Source organism: Chaetodon trifascialis, chromosome 1, assembly GCF_039877785.1.
Source record: "Chaetodon trifascialis isolate fChaTrf1 chromosome 1, fChaTrf1.hap1, whole genome shotgun sequence".
NCBI lineage: Eukaryota > Metazoa > Chordata > Actinopteri > Chaetodontiformes > Chaetodontidae > Chaetodon > Chaetodon trifascialis.
The window spans coordinates 2,129,999-2,153,665 of record NC_092056.1 but is presented as its reverse complement, the minus strand read 5'-3'; the positions used below and the strand labels follow the sequence as shown (position 1 = coordinate 2,153,665).

At 46.3% G+C, this 23,667-nt stretch overlaps 1 protein-coding gene across 1 annotated transcript in view; it reads left to right on the top strand.

Annotated features, from left to right (window-relative positions):
- Nucleotides 1-23,667, top strand: part of shank2a (SH3 and multiple ankyrin repeat domains 2a) — a 164,913-nt gene that overhangs the window by 508 nt on the left and 140,738 nt on the right. The window contains exon 2 of the mRNA XM_070970007.1: nucleotides 9,879-9,948. Coding sequence (XP_070826108.1) covers nucleotides 9,937-9,948 — 12 coding nt within the window. The 5' untranslated portion in view covers nucleotides 9,879-9,936. The remainder of the gene's footprint in view (nucleotides 1-9,878; nucleotides 9,949-23,667) is intronic.

The following is a 23,667-nucleotide window of genomic DNA, read 5'->3' as shown; positions in this document are numbered from 1 at the left end:
TGGACAAAGAGGACATAATGTCGGTCCACTGTAAAAAGGCACCTTTTTATAAAGGTTTTATAGGTGTAACAAAGCTCCTAATGAAGGCTTAGAAACACGTCTTTGCACATTAGTTATAAACCAATATTTAATATATATATTATAAGAACAGGGTCATTAATGACATCAATAGTGATGTCATTAATAAAGCCATTAATAATGGCTAATGAGTCAATTACCCAGAGGCAGGGTCCAGGACATGGACATGACAAACGTGGAGAAAAAGTTGCACAGACCTTTTTTTGCAGAAGACATTTGGAAGACAAACCCAGGTGTGACTAATAACCTTATTAATTCAGTTATTTGTGAACAGAAGCAGCGTTCGTGTTGGTCTTTGCACCTGTGGGTTTCCTGCTGGGACGGGTCCAAATGTCTGCTGTGAAAAAGGTCTCAATCTGAATCATTTGATAGACATAAAGAGACGCTTTCATTTCATTTTCTCCACAGAAACTTGATTTCATGTTCTTGAATGTCTTTGTCTCCCTTCTGTTTGTCCACTGTTGTTGCTGCTTGATGAAAATTGAGTTCATGCATGAGTCTAATAGTCTGCACTTGTAAATGCTTAATTTATTGCTGAGAGATTGATTTTGGTCCCAAAGCTCTGCAGCAGAGCTAAGACAATTGATTAGTGGATGGATAGAATTAATCTGCAACAACACTGATAATCAATGACACGTTTTTAAAAGCACAGATCCCAGAAACTCACTGGCTCCTCCATCCAAAATGTGAAGATCTGCTGGTTTTCCTCTTCAAAGACGAACCTCTAGGTTCTGGACAGACAGAATGGGACATTTTGGAATGCCACCTGGTCTCTGTTGATCTGCGTTTTCCATCATTTTATAGGCCAAACTGTCTAAAAATAATCAGCAGCTTCATTGATATTGAAAGTAATCAATTGCGGCCGTGCTCTGCAGCACTCCTTCAGAAGCCGGTCCGTCGGTCCATCGGAGTCATGTCCTCCATTGATGAGCTAGTGAAACGCCAGCGTCCTGCTGGAGGAGCCAAAGGGATTCTTCACAATCTGGCAACCCCAAATGTGTTCTGTTTAATGGCTTGTAAGTGACCCATAAAGCACTCCTGCTGCTTTCAAAATGTCTCCTTGATTACATTGTCCATAATGATGAAGACATGTCCTCAGTGACGCAGACCTGGGTCTGTCTGAGTCCTGTGTATCTGATCAGGAGCCAGTTTGAGCTTGAAATGTGCTTTTCTTTACGTCATAAAAAGACTTTTGTAAGGGAGCAAATGACAGTGTTTCAAGCCCATCAGGAAACAAACGACACAACATGTTTTGTCCTCATAAAGCCTTTATAAACAGTGCCTTCAGGCTTACGGCCTGTTTTCGTTTTTGAGCTTCTTTCTTCTCGGCCGACGCGTCTTTGTGAAATGTTTGCTTCTAGAAGCTCAGCGATACTCACAGGAAAACCTCTGTAGTTGACAAACTAACGGCTAACACGCTAGCCAGCGGGAAACTGTCCGACCACGACTGAAAGCTAAAGTGTTTACAGCTTCTACGAACGGCTCTGCTGGATGCACGAAATGTAAGAATGCACAATTATTTAACACTTCAAATTTTTCTTAATTAAAAACGATGAGAGATTTTCATTTCTGATGCAGTATTCTGCTGACTGTTAGCGAGCTTTTTAGCTCGGAGGCTAATGCGACAGCAAGGTCAAACAGCTGGTTCGTACTTGTCCCGCTGGCTCCTGTCCGATAACCGCCTACAACCCTCCTCTGTGAACAGCTCGTATTCCAACAGAGGAGGTTAAACCAGTGGATGGTGCTCCGCCTGCGTTCCCTCAAAGGTCAGCGCTGCCAGGATGGCTTTCTATTGGTCAGATAAAGTATTTGCACAGGTTTAATTCGCCCGGCGGATCCATCGGTGACGCTGGAGATTCTGACGTATTGAATGTGACCGAGCAGGAAAACCAGCCGACACAGAAACGTACACAGACGGCCTCCTGCATCTGCTCGCCTCATTGCTTCATCACTTCCTTTTCCTTTTTTTTTGCACCTCTCCCTCCCGTCTGCCACTCACACCATGCGAGGCCTCACCTTATGTCTCTGCTCTCATTCATAAAAACACTTTGTGTGACTGTAGTTGCCTTGAATTGAGCTCTTACTAACGCAGAGTAAGACTTCCCGTGCAGGCGTGTTTTTGAGGCGGCGTAAATGAATGTCAGCTCAGCACCTGTTCATTGCAGAGCTCCGCTTGAGTCGCTTTGCTGTGTCAGACTGCGAACATCATTTTGTGTTTCATTGAAAAGCAGTAATATTTGCAGCTCTGGAATAGTTCGGTTCATACAGGAACATTTTCAGGAGCGAGCGAGCGAGCATGCAGGCACTCAGACGTAAATGAGACTTCTCTTTGCGTCTCTCTAAGGCTGCTGTTTCATGAGGCTCATGTTCGACTGTGTGGAGTTTCCAGGCTTTTAGCTGATTATTTGTTATAATAATGCTGGTGATGAACTCTCAGAAAAAGGCAGCCTAATTCAATGTCTTCAGTTTGCTTTTTTTGTCCTGAAAGTGTTCAATGTAAAACCAAAAAAAACATAAAAAATCCGCCTTTCTAGAGGCTGGAACCACCAAATGTTTGACACTTTTTCTTGATAAATGACTTAAAATGATTAATTGATCATCCAGCTTGATTTCAATTAATTTCCTGTGGATTGACTAATTGATTAATGACTGATGATTTCAGCAGCAGACCTCCTGTCAGCCTGAAACGGAGTTCTTTTTGAATCAGTCCTGGGACGAAATTCCTCCATGAAATCAACAAACATCATCACTTTGGTGTGATGAAGAGCAGTTGTGCCTGAAACGTGGCTGTGGTGCAGTAAACAGTGCAGCCCTGCAGTGTGCGAGCTGTTTATCTGTTTACTTCATGGTCTGCTCGGTCTCGGCTCAGCACCTGACCTCTCGGTTCAGGATCAGGAAATCCTCCCAATTCGACAAAGCTTCCCACTTTTCTAAAGGAAGCAGACAGAAAAGACAACTTCTCAAACTGTGTCCTTCAGGATCACTGTGAGCTGCAACAATTTCACACGTTTCGAGCTTGAATCGAGGCAGATAGAAAACTGTAAGTCCGTAGAAAATTGGAGTATGTGATAGTGAGAACGGCAGAGAACCCCTCAGGACCTCACGGAGGCGTTCTTTTCAGGAATAGCTGTTCACTTTGGATCCTGGTGTCTGAGGCGGCGCCGGGGTTTCACCAAGCCGTATCATTTCAGCCGCCGCCTCGCTCATCTGTGACATCCACCCCGGGCGCCCGAGGACTGGCATTTACTGTTGGCTCGTTTACGTAAATGTCAGGTGTAAGCGTAGAGGTGGGCGGACCATCTCGTTTACCTCGAGATGTTTAATTAATGCTTGACGGCTCTGCAGCCCGCACCTGCTGCCTCCTTTCAGTGTCACAGCGTGTGTGTCGTGCATCACGCCACCGTTTTCTCTCCCGCCTTTCAAAAAGGTTTTCCAGGAATATTAATTTAGATGGTTGTCCATTTCCTCCCCCAGCCTCTTTCTGTTCGCTGGACACGGGAGAAGCTGATTCACGCTCAGCTGAATTGCTCAGTTCCCTGATGTGGAAATGGTCTTGTGTGCTGATGGTAGTCTGAATGGGGTCAGGGGTCAGGGGAGTAAGTCCTCAGCTGTTCTGCTCCTCGCTTCCAGTTTTTCACACCTCTGCATGAGGGTGTGTTTCAGGGAGGCGGCGACCTGCACGGGTTTAACCTGATTACGTTTGTTATTGCAGCTAATTTTTCTTTCTCGTCTCTGTGGTGATCTGTCCGTGATGAAGGCGTCTGTGGACGTTAAGTTTACAAGGACGAGAACTTAACTTTGCAGAAAACCTGCTGAAACTCTTACTGTGGAGGACAGGAAGTAGAAGCAAACGATAGAGGCTGTGGAGCTGCTTCAGTCAGCTCGATGGATAATCACTGAAAGACTTCACTGAGAGTCGTACGATGGTCTGACCCGTGGTTGCTTGACTCCTCCTCATGGCTGCTGGGTGCTGATAGCACTCTGCTAAAGGTGCTGTGGACATATAATTCCTCACATTCCTGTTTGTTTGGGTTTGATGTGGTTGTCTGGCCGATGCAGATGACATGATGGATATGAAGATACCATGACAACCATTAAGCGGTGAAGGCCGTGATTGGTTGGCTCGGGCTGTTTGTGCTTCTGATGCCGGTGAGGATCATTAGCTGCCGCAGTTTAAGTGACTGAAAGGATATAAATGCGGTTGCTAATGAATGCCTCATTTTCTGTGTTTGGGTGGATGAGGCGGACCTTCCCATCAGCCCCCTGCATCACAGAGTAGATGGTTCAATGTAAACACAATTACTTCAATTCTCTGTCCTGGAAATCTCCGTGGTGTGCAGCTAATCCGCAGCAGCAAATATGCTTTGTGGGAAATGTCACGGCACCCTCGTCGCATTGTGCGCTGTGCGTATCTGAGTGTGGAGGGTTTGAAAAGAGGAGCTTTCATTGAAGTTTACAGAGATCAGAAATGAATGAAGATTCGGTGTAAAAACCTCCTGTGTGAGCACCTTCAGGGGGTGGGTTTCGCACCGGGGGGGTGGACTCATGACCTCGATATTTCTAAAATCCTGGCTCGGCCTTTCTTTGGCGAGGGAGTTTCACACCACGGTTTGGCTTTGGTCAGATATTTTAAAAAGTCAACGCTGATTTTAAACATCAGATGGGATTTGTTGCCCTTTTTAATATTCAACCAAAGCACCATCTTTCCAGAACCTGACCCAAATGTGTTAGCAGCTAAGTCGTAACCACACGGCTGGGATGCAGGACATGAACGCTGGTCTCTGGTTCCCTGTGGCTGCTCTGAAACCTGCAGGTTGCAGACACCTGAGAGCAGGCTGCAGGCCAGATTCATTAACTTTGCTAATTTGCACAGATTACACACCTGTACGCTCCTCCTCGAATGAAATGAAAGCATGTAAAATCACGTCTCTTCTCAGGAGTGGGATTCATTAAAAGTCATTCTGGGAAATGAGGCAAGTGCTCAGGAAAAGTCCGCCCGCCTTATCGTAATAAAGATAAATGCAGGAATATCAGACAGAGAAGAAAATGGAAAACCTGAGGTCCACCGATGCCTCGCCCGGCACGAATTCACCCTGAAGCCACCGGAGAGCACGGCCCCTTTCCTGCTCCTCATTTATCACTGCTCTGACACAGGACCAGGGAGGGGGCAACAGGAAGTGTGTGTGTGTGTGTGTGTGTGTGTGTGTGTGTGTGTGTGTGTGTGTGTGTGTGTGTGTGTGTGTGTGTGTGTGTGTGTGTGTGTGTGTGTGTGTGTGTGTGTGTGTGTGTGTGTGTGTGTGTGTGACAGCTTGGGATTTTGTCATCAGCAATGATCAAAGTCAAACTTGGGGACATCTGAGTCCAATCGCTCCATCAGCCCTGGAGTGTTTATGCAGCGATGGAGGGAGCAGAGGGGGGAGGTAAAGATGGTGGAGCGCCATGAAAGAGAGATGGAGCACACAGACAAACAGAGGACGGGAGGGATGACAATCTGTTGTGCCTCCAAACTTTCTCATCTCGCTCCCGCTCCCTTCCTCTCCCTCCTCTCTCGCCTCCTTTATTTTGCCTCTCCTCCCTCCTCGCCCACCCGGCCCGCCTGCGGCCTCCTCCTGCTGCGACTCGCATCTGCTCAGAAAAAAAGCCGATCTTTAGTCTTGGCGGGACTCCCCAGCATGCCCACTGCCTGCTCAGACTGGGACCGGTGACGTAGTGCCGTGCAACCGAGGATGGATGCCGGCCCTCTGAGCTGAGCTTCTTACCTGGAGGAAGCAGATGGCCTTTTCCCGCTGAGCTCCGTCTTTGAGGAGAATAGAAATGGAGTCTGCGATGAGCTGATGGCAGACACACACGGATGGCTTTCAGCCTGGTGTGCTTTGGTTCAGGGCTGCAACGTCTAATTGGTTCAATCAATTAAAAGAGATTGTATAAACGGTTGCCAGTGAATTTCATCATCAGTCAGTTGAATCTATGCTAAGACGGACGGCAGGCTAAGGAGGCTGCAGCGAGCCAGCCAATACCGCGCCTCCATGAGCGATGACGTGATGAATTATGGGAAATTACGCCGTCTGCTTTTTCTCTGGAGTCATGCATGAGCAACGCATGAGTACAGGCTCTGATTTAAAAAAATTTCTCTCTGTTTCAGGCTCCTGGTTCAAAGCTAACGCTTGCTAACGCTAACACCCCTGATAGCTATTTGAAGCAAACTTAGCTAACTAGAGAGGCCATGTTTGAACTTCGCTTGCCAAGTTGTTTGAAAGAGTTTTGTGCGATAAGACAAGGAATACATTTAGTTTTCTGAAATACTGGAAATAATAAAATTCAGCTTCTTTCTTATTTTATTAATAATCGTTTAATCAAAAAATAATCCACAGATTAGTTGATTATCAAAGTAGTTGTTAGTTATTCTGGATTTTCTTTCCTTCTATTGTTCATAAGTATTTTATATGAATACATCATACATCATATAGATCAAATTTCTTATTTGTGGTGATGACTCCACAGAATTATCACCCAGCTCGGCAGTTTCAGGTTAAAGTTTTGGTTTTATGGGACATTTGCTTTACGATTCTGTCTCCGTGCTCGGGTCAACCTTGTTTCCACAGTTGGCAGTATGCCGCCTGCTCAGGACCAATGGCAGATAGACAACGTTAGCGACTCGATGGTGAAGATGATGGAACGTTTAGCAGCTGAAGATGTTTCGAGTAGAAGAGTGACTTGTTAGGAATCTAGAAACACGATCAATCAATGCAGATGTCTGCTGCTTCTATGAATAAGCAGCTGTTTGCTCATAATAACTTTAGACCGAAGCTGTGGAGTTTAACCCCCCAAATCATCAAAAATCCTCTTTAATGGATCTTTAAGATCCAAGTTGATGCTCTGACTTTGTCCTATTGGTGAAGCATTAACAAAAAATCCTCTGGGGCCCAAAAAACAGTTTGAAAGAGATGCAGACCACATCGCATGTTTGACGTACATCCACCAGCCTCTCTCGTCCTAATAATTTCAATACAAACGACTGTGCAGATGGAAGAATCGTCGGCTGTAATTTGTCTCCAAAGTGGTCGGACAGAAGGTCGATCCTCAGTAATGTGCAGTACATTCAAGTGTGCGTTTGGCTCCCAGTGAAACCTTCGAGTGGTAAATTTCATGTATAACTGCAGCTGCACTTACACGTCTGTTAATATACCTTTTTCACGTTTGAGTGCAGTTATGCAACCGCTGAGACGTGCAGAGCTGTGATTGTGCAGCCTGTTTGGTCAGTTGTGCTTTAACCTTTTCTCTCTGCTGCAGATCTGGCTGTTTACTATGATTTATTGATGGAAATCAGCTCGTTTGCTTTGCTCTGGTTTGTCACTTCTGGCTCACTGCCAGCTTTCCTCCAGATTCACCGATCACACAGCTTTAGGCTGAGGTCGCCACGCCGTGAAATCCTGGTTGGTTATGAATTCGATTATGAGGTTTCTGTACAGATGACAGATCACCTGTCAATCAAACAGCACTCTGATGGCTTTTCTTTGGATTTTGCGTTGATCGTGTTTTTGAGAAACAGTGCAGAGGTTTGCAAGCAGCAGGCGCACTTTCATTGGTTGAGACATTGTGGGTGTTGCAACACGTCCTCATACCTGAATGAAAGAACAGGTTATTCACCGGCTGGACCTTCATCACCTGGTTAACTTCGTGAAGTGGTCTCAGTGATGTTCGGTTAAGGAAAAGGTCATGGTTTGGTTCATAGGTTACGTTGGGTTTGAACATGACATAGTGTAAGTTAAGTACGTCATGCAGGTTTAGTCACGTCGGCGCTGACTTTTGTTTTTTGACATGTAGACGTCATACACCTGAGAGTACCAGTGACAGGTGAGCAGGCTCTTCATCATCATATGGTTAACATCTCCTGGTTAAAAGTCATGTTAGTTTGACCCGTCCACCCCTCCACCCTCCTCCATATGCAGACTTTTTCGCTCTTGTCACTACGTCACCAGACTTCCTGCTTCGCCCACTAGAGGTCGCTGCATCACGATAAACGTAAACGTGCTGTAATAACTTGCTTCCGCAGGCGACATTTTTCTGCTGAGGACTGGCTGCATAAACCAAGACATCTGAGGAAGAGTCAGACAGAAGTAACGAGCAACGAGCCGTTTACATTTCAGTAATTGTAGTTACTTTAGTTAACTTAAAAAGTAATTAGTTACATTTCCAGTTACCGTCTGAGGCTGTGGGATCACAGTGACGATGCTGATTATGAGCATCGCTTGCTCTTAAATGGAGAGAAAATAGATCACGGCAGCGTTTTAATCATGTAGATTTATACTCTGGTGGTTCTCTGAAAGGACCGGAGCAGAACCAGGACGCTCTGCCACATCTTCATCATTATCATCTTCATCAGACCGTGAGAGACTTCACACTAATGAGTGAAGAAACATGCAAATGTTGTTCCGCTGTGACTTGTTTGGTTCGCAGCGGGCTGCTGACGTGACGTTTGAATAAAACTTTATCAGGCGTTTGGTGCTCAGACGTTACCTGTTGACGAATTAGGTGAGTGGATAACGAGTCACGGGTCATGGAGTAAATGTGGTTTAAGTTAAACAGGAAACACCAGAATCCATCTGTGTCCGTCATCATCTGTTGTGTTCGTATTTCTTTGTTGTTTATTCACGTACATAGTATTCACTTTGCATTTCGCTGAGTTTAACATCGTGGCATTGAACATGGACACAGACTGACTGGCCGCTGTGTTCCTCATGCTCGTCCATTGGACAGACCGTCCACTGTCTTCCTGCAGACCTCTGCTTTGCTCCTCAGCCTTCAGTCCTCATTCATGGCGTATGACCTCCTCGTATACCGTCCACACACAGACGCACAGCGACGATCTGCTGCTTCTGCTCAAGATTTCCAGGATGGTATTCAGCTGAGGAAAGAGCAGAGCTGCTGATTTTTATTCCATCTTTGATCTTCAGCTGTTTACTTGTTTGCTTTACCCCCTCGTCCCCCTCCTCTTCCCGCCCTTCCTCGGAGGTTTGACTGTGTGCGCAGGCAGTTGCATCAACAGCAACATTACAGTGTAATCAGCTTCTATTGAACATAAATTTTTGAATGCAGTTATTATACAGGAAGGTCGTTTATTATGCATTAGCTCTAATTCTAGGTCAGAACCTCAGCGTGGTGTCATGTGTGCTTCAGGTTATCCGGCCTGATAATTCTGTTCCGAAATGTGTTATTGCCTCATTTGATTAACGCGTCATTAAATTGTCACTCGGAGAGATTACAACCTCGGGAAAACACATGTTCGACCTGGAATCAGTCAAATTTCACAACATTGGGAATTTCCTCACACAGCAGGAAGGAGCGCACGGAGCATAAAACAAATACCGGCGGCGTAAATCAAAATTTACAAAAGCTGCCCCCCTCTCCCACCCACCCACCCTCTCTGCTCTGCAGGGAGAGGAGTGGGGAGGAGAGCTGTTGTAGGTGGACTGGTTGATGTGATTAATGCTGATGCTTTGTGTTCAACACGTTGCATAATCAGAAATGGGATTTGCATGTGACAAACCATCTCACTCAAGTTTCAGATAAGACGAACCATATTCATATCCTCAGTCCCGTCTGTCCGTCTGTCCGTCTGTCTGTCCATCGTCATGTGAAAGCATGTGTCTGTCCCTCATGGTGGTGGACGTCTGTGCTTCTCACTGTGGACCTGAAATGTTAAGCTGATGCTGTTTAGCAGCATCTCGAAGGCTCCGGTGATTTAATTTACCGTAGACGTCTCTCTTTCCTTCCTTTCCTCCCCCCCCCCCCCCACTCAGGGAGCCTGGGTGCAACACTGAAAACTCCTCCTTTGAGAGCTTTTCTCCTCTGGATGTTATGGCTGAAATGGTACGTAGGCTCAGTCAAAAGCTACGAATACAGATGAAATGAAGTGGGATTATTAACTGAGTGTGCATGTGCCTTTCTCCATGGATCACCTCATGCTGAGCTGTTTTCAAGAAGACACGTCAAGCCTGTGATGGATTTTCTCCACCCGGTAAAGGCCAGGGATCATTCAGATCAGGGGTGGGCGATGTGGATAAAGCGTCGTGGTGGTAAATTCTCCGTAAATCATTCGTACAAAGTCGTTGTTTGTGGATAATCCTGTGAAGGGAGTTCATCACACCGACGTAAAAATCATTGATCAGAGTCCAACACAAGCAGAGACGATAAAGGAAAAGCCGCCTCAGAACAGCAAAACCAGGTGCTTGAGTTCTCTCTGTTCTCTCAGGATCTTTATATTTTTATATTTAAATGTGCTTATATTTCAGTTTTAATGCAGACCAGCTTCCAGTCTTGGTTTGTTTGTTTGTCTTCAGGATTACGGAAAAACTGGAGGCTGGATTTGAATGAAACGTGGTGGGAGGGCGTAGCATGTGCAAACGAGGAACACGTTAAGCAGATCTTTTACTCTTCCGGTTACATCAGCGAGTAAGTGGTGTAGAAATCCGTTCACAGGATCCAGTGATCCTCTGGAGCTGTTTAGACTTCATCCAGGCTCCATGGTCTTGGTGGTCTGCGCTCTCTGAGGGCGCCTCTACTTTGAAAGTGTTCAGTTTACCTGCTCGTACCTGATCCCACAGTTTCATCATCAGTCAAACCATCTGCGGTGACTGAAAGGCTGAAGTCTACGAATCAAAGAAAAGAGCCGATGCTTCATGAACTAAACGGCCAAAAGTATGTGGACACACCTTTCCAGCAAGTGAAACACCTGATCGGTGATTGATGCTGCCGGGAAGCAACACTCGACTGTTTGTCTCTAAACAAGTCAAAGCTGCTCTGTCAGGATGTTCAGGATGATGAGATTCTTCTGACTGTTGACCCGAAAACGCCCTCAAACAGCCTCAAAGCTGAAGGTCAGGTCTTCCTCTGAACCTCTCTTAGCGTTCTCTGTGACGTCCGATCGAGTTTCAAATCACACTTTGATCACGAGCATGATCAACAACCTCGAGTCGTTACTCAGGCTAACGCTACTGAAGAGTAAAAAGACGATCGCTAAAGAAATTCAAGTGTCAGAAATCATGTTTGGAGACCCTGAAAAGTGAGAAAATAGGACACAGAGCTGCACAGGACGGAAATACAGACTGTTGGACATGACGTTAAATGCCCAGGAAGCGTCCATGGCTGAAAGGTAACGGACAGAATTCACACAGTCTGTTCAAACTCGATGACACTGATTTGATGAACAGAACATTAATTTTCCATTAAGTTATGTTGAACTTTAAACTCTAAATCCATTAAGATTAAGACTGCAGTTCAAACAAGTATTTTTCTGACTATGAGGAATACGATCGAGTCATCGAATAGTTCCTGAAAGCCTTAATGTGTCACTTAAGAACCACAGCTGTTCTCATGTGACGTCCAAAATGTCGTTTCATGGTCGGCCTGCAGACGAAGAGCCGAAACAATGAACACGTGTTGCTCTGCGTCGCAGCTGTTCGTCCTCTGATGTCTCGACATCGTCAGCGGTGCAACACTGAGGGGATAACGAGGTCCGCCTCGCTGTGGTTAAGGAAAGGAAGCAGCAGGTGTTGGAGTGTCTGAATTGTTGATATTTTGCTCCTTTTGTGTCGTTTTGTGCAGCAGCAAAAAAAAAAAAGATTACATGCATTTGTAATAAATCACAGTTTCCTGGTTCAGCAGCATGTTTTCATGCTCGTTATATCACGTTATCCAACCGCTCACCAAACGTGTGTTTGTCGGCGTGTGTGTTTGTCGGCGTGTGTGTGTGTCGGCGTGTGTGTGTGTCGGCGTGTGTGTGTGTCGGCGTGTGTGTTTGTCGGCATGTGTGTTTGTGCCTGCAGGTGTGTGCGTGCCGTACAGTGTTTATTCTCTCTGCTCATCTCGCAGTCCTTAAATGTGTGTCATTTATCTCATGCGGTTCCATTGATTGTCCCCCCGTCGCTGTGCCTGGCAGTGATTGGACGCTTTCCTCCACTTGTCTCGTCTCCCCGCTGTTCCCAGCAGCGAGGCGGCGCTTTAACATGTTCCTTTGAGCCGCTGCCAATTTCATCCTCAATTTGTCTGCAGTTTTGTTTTATAGTACGTTTTTTTAGCCGTTATCTGGAAGCGCTGCCACGGGATGTGCGATAGCAGAGCTTTCCCATTGTAGCACTTTCATTGTGAATATGATGAGTTGTTTTCTTTTTAAATTGGACCCGTTTAGTTTGGACCCAGATGGCTGCTAATGCGAGGGACACGAGCGCGCGAAGGCTGCTCGGCAGATGACAATATGACCGCTCAGAGATAAAAAATGGGACTTGGAAAAAACACTGAAGGTCTGAGTGTACGTGTGGGTGGTGGGGGTGGGGGTGGGGGTCCAAGTTTTTGAGCGAGCAAATAAATTACCAGCCAAGTGAGCAAATTTGGCAAAGAAAAGTGAGAAGAAGGGCAGGAGTTCCAGGCAGAGAAGAGAATAAATCAAAGGGAGATTCAGAGAGCTGAAGGTACTGAGTCACCGTCCTCTGGGCCCGCTGGCTTCAGACTGCCCTCGCTCATTATGACGTTAGCTTCAGCGGCTAAAGCGAAACCAGCGGGACTCTGGGACAGGAGAGGCCTGGGAACTCTGCTTTTATGGCACTGGCTGAATTACCTCCATGCCAACAAGAGTCGAAACCTTTCAGTACCTCAGGAGTAAATGTCATCAGTGTTAACGAGCCAATAAGCACACAGCGTTCTTGCACTAAGCTCTACTAATGCTGGTGATTGGCTGTTGAACGTTAGTCATAGAGGCAGACAGGACGCACACTAAGGCTACGTTACAGCTTTTACCACCGGCTGCTCATCACCACAGATAATGAAACTGCTCATTAGCGAGCCAGCGCGGCTAACCTGAACCTGCTCGTTAGCACGTCTGTTCGTCACGTCGTCCTCCGGTTAACATGAATGAATCACCCAGGCGGAGAGTAGACATCGTGCTGCTAACGGACCAACAGGTGAACGAAAGAAATCCACCTGAAGTCGACACTGTGGATGACTGTTGCACCTGAGCTAGCTGCTCTTTAGCACAGATCGCATGAGAGGTCTCACTCTGCTTCTTTTTCCCAACACCAGCGCAATCATTCCCGTCTTCATCTTCCTCTCTTGACACAACAGCAAACTCTCCTTAACTTTGAGGTTATTTGACCTGATCAATAAATACCCAAAGAGATTTAAGTTTTCCTGCTGTTTCCCATCAGGCAGCTTTGCTGTATTCTCATTTTTGTTTACAATAAACTAAAGTGAGTCATGCCCGACGTGGAAATGAGGTATAACGATGCATTTCTCTTCAAGGCTCCACACCACAGTGACATCTATGATAAATCTGTGTCGAAGAGAAAACTCACCCTCAAACTGTACGTGACTCAAAGCTGAAGAGTCAGAACTGTTGCTTCCTACATGCAGTTTATTATTGTCTTGTGATGTGTAGTGTACCTCTCTCCGAGCTGCTGGTGGAAGCAGCGTACAGCAGCACTGACCCACTTTCTGCACATGTAGGTCTTATTAATAATTTATGTTCTATATGTATATATGTTCCTGCTGCCGTGTGTGTGCATATATATGTGTGTGCTGTGTTTGGTTGGCCTTTATTCTCTGTGGGGGAAAAGATCAACGGGATTTTTCACAGCTTCAGTGAGGAAACATCCTCCAGCCTGCAGGCCGGCGGTGTCCAGGTCTCTGCTGCTGTGTTCTCTGTCTATGATTCACAGTTAAATCTGCAGGATACTGGTGTTATTCCTGTTCAGCTAACAGTGTTCAACTTCTGACATTTAGTGAAATATTTTCCAAGAGGAGCCGTCGGAGTTTAACCGTTAACATTACATAATCTTTCCAGGCCTGGTTGATTTGGTGCCACCTGTGGTCAGGTGTGGTAACAGCAGGAGCGTGTGTGTTGAAAGTGATGGTGCTCCATCAGAAGCAGGAAACAAGCAAATCAAGCTAAGAGGATTGATCGCATGATGTTTTTCGACGAGGAACAGAGTCGTGTTGTTTCTTCAAGCTGTCGGCTGTGATCTGATCTGATCTGAGTGAATGCAGCACAGCAGCACACACCTGCCCGTCTGTGGGCGCTGTGCAAAGCAGGTAGGCTGCTACGATTGGTCAGTCTGAACTGGAGGCTCACTGATCCGTATGCAAAAACTTAATAATGACAAATGAGACGCTTACTGCTGAACTCAATGAGCATTTAACGCTGCACTTATCTTTAATAAAAAAGTTTAGATTAAAGTTTTATTGCGCTTAACATCAGCATTTATTAGCAGATAGCAGCTTCTCCTCATTTCTGAGAGAGCTAAGATGTGTAAACTTTTTTATTCCACTAGAAAAATGTGGATGAAATGAAATGTGTGACGTTTGCCTTCATAAACTCATTCAGTTATTTAATCATTCAACAAGAAAGGAACGAATGGAAATGAAAACGTCTGTTAGGAAACACAAAATAGATTTTTTTCCATTTTATTAGATCACTGAATGCAGTTCACTTATTTAAAAAAACGAGTGATTTATCAGTTTATATGAGCACACATTAAAAAGCAGGTGTCTTCAAAGCAGATTAACGTTAAGATAAATTGATGATGTGGTTGCGTTCCCTTTACATTCAGCTTTATTCTCATTATACGAGAGGACGGCTCCGTGAAATGCAGTTGCAGCCCCCCCATGCTACACACACACAACATTTCTAAACAAATATTTTACGTTAGAATAGTATAAAACAATAAGTTAGGCAATAATAATGCATAAAATAGCACTAAATGAATAAATACAGAGGAAAGCTAAGCTAATTTGCGAGGCAGATATCCAGTTATGCGCGTCAGGTATCAACACACTGAAATATGTAGAGCGTCTGTGTAATGTTGAACTGAGCAGAGTTACTGCTGCAGCTGGAATGAGATTGTTTAATAATGTGCATAAGAGAAGCAACAGAACAGAACAGTGAAGTCTTCATGTGATGCAGCAGCAGTTGGAAACCATCAGTTTGCATTAGCAGTAGTTCAACCAGGAGGCTGAAATCAATGAGCTGAAACTACAGTAACAGAGCATGTGCAGTAACAGAGTGTGTGCATCCTGTGTGTGAGGAAAAGGTCAACAAATATTCTAACCTGACTAACATGCTGTGTGTTTAGTTTTAGTCTGATGGACTGCAGACTGCTGCAGGAGCTGCAATAACCAGTGAATCAGTGAATTTTAGACCTTCTGCTCTGTTAAAGCGCCACGACCGCAGAGCAAAACTGCCCAGGAATCCACACATTAGAAAAAAAGGCTGTAAATGTGTCGCGAGGTAATTTAGATTTGGTTGCACCATCCCAATAATGTCAGCGTTTAAGCATAACCCGGAGACACGGGGCGCAGATCCCACGTTCACATGGTGCTGAATCAGACCCCGCAAGAGCCGAGAGCGCTGAGAGTGGCCAGATAACGAGCTGGAGGTCCTTAAAGAAGCCAATTAGCCCCAGTAAGAGACAGTTTCTGGCAACCCGGGGGAGAGGATGGAGTGCACGTATACCACACACACACACACACACACACACACACACACACACACACACACACACACACTTTTTTGTCGTCCTCTGGGAGACGGTTGTTTGGTCCCCGGAGTCCGCGGCGACAGTTATCGATCAGGGGACGATGGCTGCTCCAGTTTGATCTCTCATTATTCCACTGCTGCTCTTGTTCAAGCTAATGCAAGCAGCGGAAGAGTGGAGGAGGAGGAGGAGGAGGAGGAGGAGGAGGAGGAGGAGGAGGAGGAAGAGGAAGAGGAGGAGGAGGAAATGAACTCCCAGCCACACGCCCTGCCGCTCAGTGATCTGAGATGAGTCACTGTTTAAACTGGGAGCCCTTTGGTGGCTTGAAACCTGTTTCTAACATTACTGACAGCTGACGTCTACATATGCAACCTGTGAGTACTGCGTGGATTAATCTGGGAAAATACAAGTACTCTGCACTGTGTACTCTCAGTTTTGGCTTACCAAGCTCTCCGGGGTGGATGAATGTGAAACGCCGAGCTCGGCTTCAGTGGAACAGATTGATGTTTCCCTGCTCAGATGGTGAGTTATAGGACGACTTTCTGTGACCTCTGACCTCTGTGAGGAGGAGGGGGAGGAGGAGCTTTGCTTCATGTCAGCCTCCCTCCTGATCGCCTCAGCCTTTCCAGGATGTCCCTTTCACCCAGTCACGATGCTCTTGTATGCTTTTCATACAAAAACTGCTCATTCAGGCTTTCGTTCACTTTGCACCGCTGTGGTGAGCCCAGATGTTTTCCCATTAAGAGCAGGAAGGTGGAGGGTTTCCTTGACAGCAGCTGAACACAGAACGAATAGAAAAGTCAAACTGAATGCAGTTAATCAGCGACTGAATCGCTGTTTCTGCCAGAATAAAGGTCTGCTTGTCTCTGCAGTTGACATAGATAAAGGCCTCTGATTGACAGTTTGCTCTTTTTATTCTGTTTTACTGATACTTGGTTTGCTTTTCGCCGTGTGAATTCCTTAATGGCGTCCTGCGTTGTGAGACGTGTCAACGTGGGCTCGGTCTCAGCCACGCAGACCCTGAACTCCAATCTTTGATTTGAGGCTTCGGGACAGTGAAGATGGAGGCATTGGTGTTGACTGGTGCTGATTGTGAAAGGATTGTTTACAGTATGACGGACAGATTGGAGATGACACTTTGGAATGAATGTGACAATCACGTCGATGACAACGTCTTCTTTTGATGTTTGAGTGCTTCAATCAGAGGCAGAGAGAAATGAATTAGCCGTCGTGCGCACACACCTGCAGCGCCTTGCTCTCAATCTGTGACCCAGCACACAATATTCATTCATTTCCTTCAATCTGAGCTGTCGGCTGCCGCAGAGAAACAAATGATAAATGTTATCAGTGCTTCTCTGCAGTTGCATCGGCTGTGTTTTTCCTTGTTTCTCGCCTCATCCGGGAATCTAATTGGGGCGTCTGTTAATGGATTTGCAGGTGTGCGTGGAAAGCAGCCGTTGAGATGAGGCCTGATGATTGCTTTCATTTAAGGGGCTGCTTCCCTCTCTGCCGTTTAACTGCCACAACGGATTGTGGCTCCTCTCTGATCAAGATGCCTGCTGCAGTTTGCAGCAGAAGAAAAGCAATTTCACACCAAAACGTGCACAGTGTTTGGTGAGGCACTGGTAATACAGCACACACACAAAACGCACATCCTCCCCCGTTTCATCCAATTCCAGCTCAGAAACGGATAAGATAAACCGCGGCTCGGGTATCCCAGAAATCTTTGTGGTTGCAGAGGGATGAGGTGTGACATTTGTGTAATGGAGAGCAAGTGTGGGTTTTGTGACCGGTGCCATTGTGGAGCGAGATACGAGCCGCAGACGTGTGAGGCTCCGTCTTATCTGCCGGGCCGATGGAGGCTCTGAGGAGGCTCGAGCTCGCGCACAAAAGGAGGAAGGTTTTATCACTGGGCCGTTATTGAAGCCTCTTTTTCATTTGTTTGCTCTGTAGCTCAGCATCGCTAGAGAGGAGGGGAAAGACGCCAGAGTGGACCATTGTGTGACTCCCGAGGTGCCAATAACAATTATTTTGTGTGTGTTATGACTGCTTGGCACTGAGAGGCATTCACATAAAGGTTAGGGAATGGCTTCATGAATGGAGGGTCAGCAGCTCGAGAATCTCATTAAGTTGGCGTCTCGGATGGGCAGGATGCCAGAAAGTCAGTCAGTAAACATCCTCTGGAGGCCACGTCTGCACGAAGCTGCTTGGTTCTCAGTTTCAACTAAAATAGAGCCAGAAAATATTCAAGAAGCCTCAACTTTAAATGTGAAAGTCCGGTTTGACTCCCGTTAGCTGTCGGCCTGTGTGTGAGTCATGGCTCTATTCCTTCACTTGACACGCTAACAGCCTCACATTCATACCTGCAGGGTTTTTCCATTGATGATGTCGTATCCAAGCTCCCTCCATACGTTCCTTCTCAGATGGTTTGGTTTCCTCTGTTCAGCACAGCTTATTCATGTCGTCTAGTGCTGTGCGATATGGACAAAAATTTATATTGCGATGTAGGTAATTTTATATCCCGATAACGATATATATCCCGATAAAGTATTTTTACTTAAAATTATGTATATGCACACATGAAATGAATGCCAATTACTCTGGTCTTTTCTCCTTTTATTTATAAAACACATATTTAATATATAAAGGGACAAGACAATTAAAAAACAATAAAAAGTCTTTTTAGTGCCAGAGTCGCTCTTTTTGTTACTACTTTTTGTTTTGTTACTATACAATGAAAAAACAATTTAAGATAAATAAAACATGACTTGACTCTTTCAGGCTCGTTTGGTGTGTGTTTTTCTTTTCATCACTTCGTGGTTTAACTTTAGTAGTTTGTCGCATTTTAACGCTCTCTGTACTGTTCTTCATGCCGTGTCTTTAAGTGCTCGACGTGTTCGAGTCGCTACTGACGACTTGTTGGCAGTATGTTTTGCAGATTACCGTTTTTTGGTCGGTGTCTGCCTTTTCAAATCCAAACCAGTGCCAAACAATGGAGTTCCTGTTCCTCTTTTCGGCACCAGTTCCTCTTTGGGTTCTGTTGGTTCAGCGTCCACTGTGCTCTCCATCTCTGCTACGCTGTTTACGTCCATGCTCCCGCTCCCACTGCAGCTACGCTCATACGTACGTGCTTTTTTGTTGGTTTGGAGGGGGGACATCCGGTCCTGCAGGGAGACTGGAGCTCTGGGTTGTGTGCTGGTTGGCTCGGGGCTTTCTGCTTTGGCACACTTGCTCTGTAGACAGTGCCAGTTGGCACCGTGGGTGAATTTACCTTCTCTGTTGTCTGAAAAACTCTCCTCTTGGATTTAACATTTCATTTTCTGCAGAATTTCGCACCTTTCTTCTGAAAAACAGGTTGATCTGTAAAACAAACTGAGTGCTTTGATAAAATGTCTTCGGGAAAGCTCAGTGGTATTACGTCCTTACAGTGAACCCGTGGGGTCGGCTATGATGCCTATTACATGAAAACACTCCTCTGCTTTCTGCTCAGTACAATATTTTCAGTTTGCTATTGAGTGACTTTCATGTGAATCATCGCCTGCACTTTTACTTCTTTCGGACACTGAGTGTTTGCATGGCCTTGGTTGTGAAGCAGCAGCATTTTGGTGTGCAGGTCTGTGGTGGACACTTGGAAAACATGGGAGCACAAACGCCCTCCAGGCTGTTGTGTGATTATAACTGTGCTCATTGGCTGCACCTTGTGCTGAAGCTGTGAACTAAGGCTGATAAAGCAAGCACAGACACAGTATACATGCATCAGTTCAGGTTGTCTTCACTCGTCCCCAGAGCCCACAGCATCGGCCATTTGCTCAAAATGCCTGAAAGAAATGATGTTAATGTTGACCTAACAAGGACCTCTTGTGGCCATTTGTATGGTTATCTTTATCTAAGTAATATGATGTTATAGAGCCATGAAACCTTGTTGGAGAGGAGGTTGGGCTGGATGTTTGGCTTAACAAAGCAGGACTTTGTTAAGTAAGAACACTGTTTGCTTCCCAGCTCAGACCGACAGCCGTTGTTGGTTCATTTTAACCATGACAGGTGTAACAACCTGAACCAGGAGACGCGTCGGCAACAGGAAACAGCTGCTGAGCTCATGTTGGCAGCTGCTGCACTTGTGTCACACTTACAGGTAAAATGAGCGCAGGTGATACGTCTCATCGCTGACAGTCAGAAACATGCATATACTGTGTACGCCATTTTTAAAGGCAGTGACAGGTGAGAGGGGCTGGGATCAGGTAATATTTAGTATTTCTACTCAACGATGGAAATCGTTGACGTCCACCATGAAGGACACTTTGCTATCACTGAGTGTCACGTCAGGGTTTCCTCCATCTTTAATTATCCAAACAAACGGACACTTTAGGACAGTTTGACTTGGTCTGCTGCTCTCCGCTCTACAGCAGCAGCGAGGCTCTCCTTCACTAATCCTCCTCCTCCTCCTGAAGGAGGTTTCAGCTGTTAGCTTAGCACAAACCTGCCTGCAGAGCACTGTCTCTGTCAGGATGAGGGCTGTGGAAGCTGCTTGTTGAGCATCAAACTCCACTGAAGAGCGTCCACTGCATCCATTTGTCCTGCAGCTCGTCCAGTTCAGCCTGTTGGCAACTGTGACGAGTCGCCTTCTTCATCGCTGTCAGCTCATCCTCACAGATTAACCGAGACACACTGGTTTGTCTTTCACTTCAACAGAAACTATACAGTTTGTCCATTTGTCTTCTCCACATCTGCTTCTGTGTTGTTGATGCATTGACGTTCTCTCAGCTGCTCGTGTGTCGCGTTCAGGCACCATTCAGAAAACCGTGCTAGTCTACTACTTGAGGTTATTTTCTTTATAGCTGAAAAAAGTAATTCCTTTTTATAACGATGAATTGCCTTGTGCATCCTCTATAACCCGGAGGCCAGAGGCTTCACACCCCCAGCAGTAGAAGACGATAGAAGAGAGAGAAATCATCTCCCACAAAACGTCAATTTCCTCCCTCTTACCCTCTCTGCCTCATTACCTCCTTATGGTGGTTTGCCTTAAACGACTTGTCAGAGCCGCTGGCGATGCTTCCACTCTGTGCGAGCTCATCTTCATCGCAGCAGGCTCCTGGCCGTCCTCTCCTCACATCCCTCTGGGTCTAATGTGCATTTGTGTATTTGTTTATGAAACTCCATCTGTCACAGTCTCTCGTGCAACCAGCACACCTGAACACACCTTGTCAAAGCCTGCACGCAAGGCGGCATCTGCTGTTTTCTTGACCTCGCATGCAGCAACTTGAACACCTACAAAAACACACAATCTGAGGGAGAATGAGTGACGAGAACCCACCAAGCCTTCAGTTAATTAATTGTCATGCATCTGCGTCTTGTGTTCAGTCACTCGCCGAGCAGTGAGGATTAGCGAGGGGGGAGAGAGCAACAGAGCAGATGAAAAGAGGAGAGAAGACAAGAAGGCTGGCCTATTACGCTCCATTTAGACTCCTCTCAATTTGGAGGAACTCCGCTGTGTGTTGGCCTCTTTACGCTGCCTCATCTACAGAGACATGAGCAATGTGTAAAGAGGGGAGGGGGCGCCGGGCAGAGGGTGACGGTGGTTATCGTGATGAGTCAGGGAAGCAAAGAGGGAAATTCGGTGAGGCAGAGGCTCGTTTGGGTGGAGTCGTGGCTTTGATGTGATTAGAAACGCTCTGAATGCATGAAGACGAAGGGACTCGTGCAAAGGCTTGTTTTGGCTGAACTGTGGTAAATACTGCAGTAATAGTACACGATCTGTGTCTTCACTGTGTATCAGAAACGGCTTTATTAGCCATGTGTGCACAGACAAGAAGTTTGACTCCAGTTTAAGCATTTTATACAACAGTTGGTTACGACAGAGTAATTTGATTGGACAACAGACTTTCCATGAGTGCTGATACAGAGTACAACAGCACTGGGACTTTTTACTGACATGATCGATGCGCTGTACAGGTGTCCTAATAACAGTTTATTAACGTTACACCAGCTGTTGACTGTCTTAGATTGTGTCAAACTTTGCACCGCAGAGATGGACATATTTCCACAAATAGCATTTGATCTAAATTATGAAATGGTCATCAGACTCAGAGGAGGACGAAGGGAAGGAAAGAGGCCTGGATACATCAGCGCAAACCAGGTGTGCTGATGTGACATCAGCCGACCTCGACAAATTAGAGAAGAGCAAAAATGATCAGAAAAACGGAGGGGCGCTACGTACGAGGAGCGAGGAAATGCGCTCTGCCCTGAAGAAAAGTCCGCCTGATGCAGCGGCCCTGTATCTGCAGCCGAGGAGGGTGACAGTGGCGACAGACAGCTTCTGGCATGCCGCCGTAGTAAACCAGCTGTCACAGATGTTACCCAGGATGTGCACGGAGGCAGGCACACACATGTCTTACACAGAACATGTGTTGCAGAACATAAAATACATATCTAAGCAAAAACTTGTTTCATAGCTCTGAAAGCTCGCTATGCAGTTACTGGAGGCCATCTGTGGAGAGCCGGAAACGATGGAGCAACGTCTGTCTGAGCTGTGAACTCATCAGGAACACACATCCTGCCACCAAAGCGTCTGTCAACACACTCTTATTTCACAGTAAATGGAAACATTCAGATAAATGTACGTGATGCAAAGTCGCAGTACTATGCAGACACAGAGGAGCAAGCATGGGTGTAGGAAATGTGTTGCCTGGCACATAAACCCCACCTACAACCGAGTCACACCACTGCTGATATTCAGCACAACAGCACTCCCTCTCATGTGATGTTGCTTAGATATTACTAAGGAACAGCCTCAGATGTACAGGAAGCCAGAGGGAGGGGGCAGCTATGAAGAAGGCTTTGTCCGTCCAGGTCTGGAGACAGGAGGCTGGCATCAGAGGAGCTGAGTTTGTGGGAAGGAGCGTGGTGGTGGAGCAGGTCAGTGAGGTGGGAGGGGGCCAGGTTATGAGTGAGGGGAGGAGAGGGACCAGTGGAGCTTCTGGAGGACAGGGGTCATCAGGTGATGGCAGTGGGTGAGCCAGTAGCAGGATGATGAAGGTATGCCGAGTCAGCGACAGGAGTGAGGAGGTACTGAGGGGAACTTCACAGCGAGGAAGACGAATGAACTGATCCAGAGACGCTAATCCAGAGGAAGCGTGAGAGGATAAAGTAGCCACAGAGTCACAGGACAACGTCAGAGCATCACAGGCGTCGATTAAGTGGCAGAACCTCGGTTCAGAAAAGGAGCGGCAGCCAAAATGATCCCTTTGACGGGACATCATTAGACAATGGAAACAGGCGGTTACAGTTCAGGCAAAGTGGTTTTTAACGTTAAAGAAAAGTAGTTCAATCTGACTTCATGACAGTCGTGCTGCACCTCCACCGTCCTCCCTGACCTCCACCCTGCATCCTGCACTGGAACCAGACGTTACCTGTGAGCTGCAGGTTCATGAGGAATGAGCATGTATGTGTTGAGGGTACTGGGCTGATCACCAGCACACACAGCATGAAGTCAGCTTCTCATTGATGACATTATAATAGCTGCAGCAGTAAAAACGGGCTGCTCGTGTGAAAGTGCTGTGCAGTTGTTGATTGCAGCTTTATGCTTTGTACTTCATCATTCAACCAAAAAACGACTACTGAAATTAATATTTCATGCCCTGCACGGAGCAGCAGAAAGGAAATTAAACTGGTGTCATTTCAATGTTCTGCTGCCGTCAAGCGCTCAGCGTCTTCCACTTCACCGTTTGCTGGACGTCTCCTGGAAGCGGTTTAGTGTTTATGAGCTTCGGGGAGACACATCAGACGCTCCTCATTCGCACTTCCTCGCTGAAGCGTTTCATGTGTTATTGAACAGATTTTAAAAGTGAATAAACACGAGGCTCGCATTTAAAATGCTTCTGCTGAGATGTAATAAACCTTTGAAAAGGCTCAGGCTCTCCTCGTATGTTACTGCATCCCATTCAGCTGCAGCCCTGAGCACAGCGGGACCCTGGTGGAGGGGAGAGCGGCAGACGGAGCCTGTTCAGCCCAGAGACCCTTTTCCCTCTCAGCCAAATCCCTCTCTGAGCCCCTGAGGAGTCACGTGAAT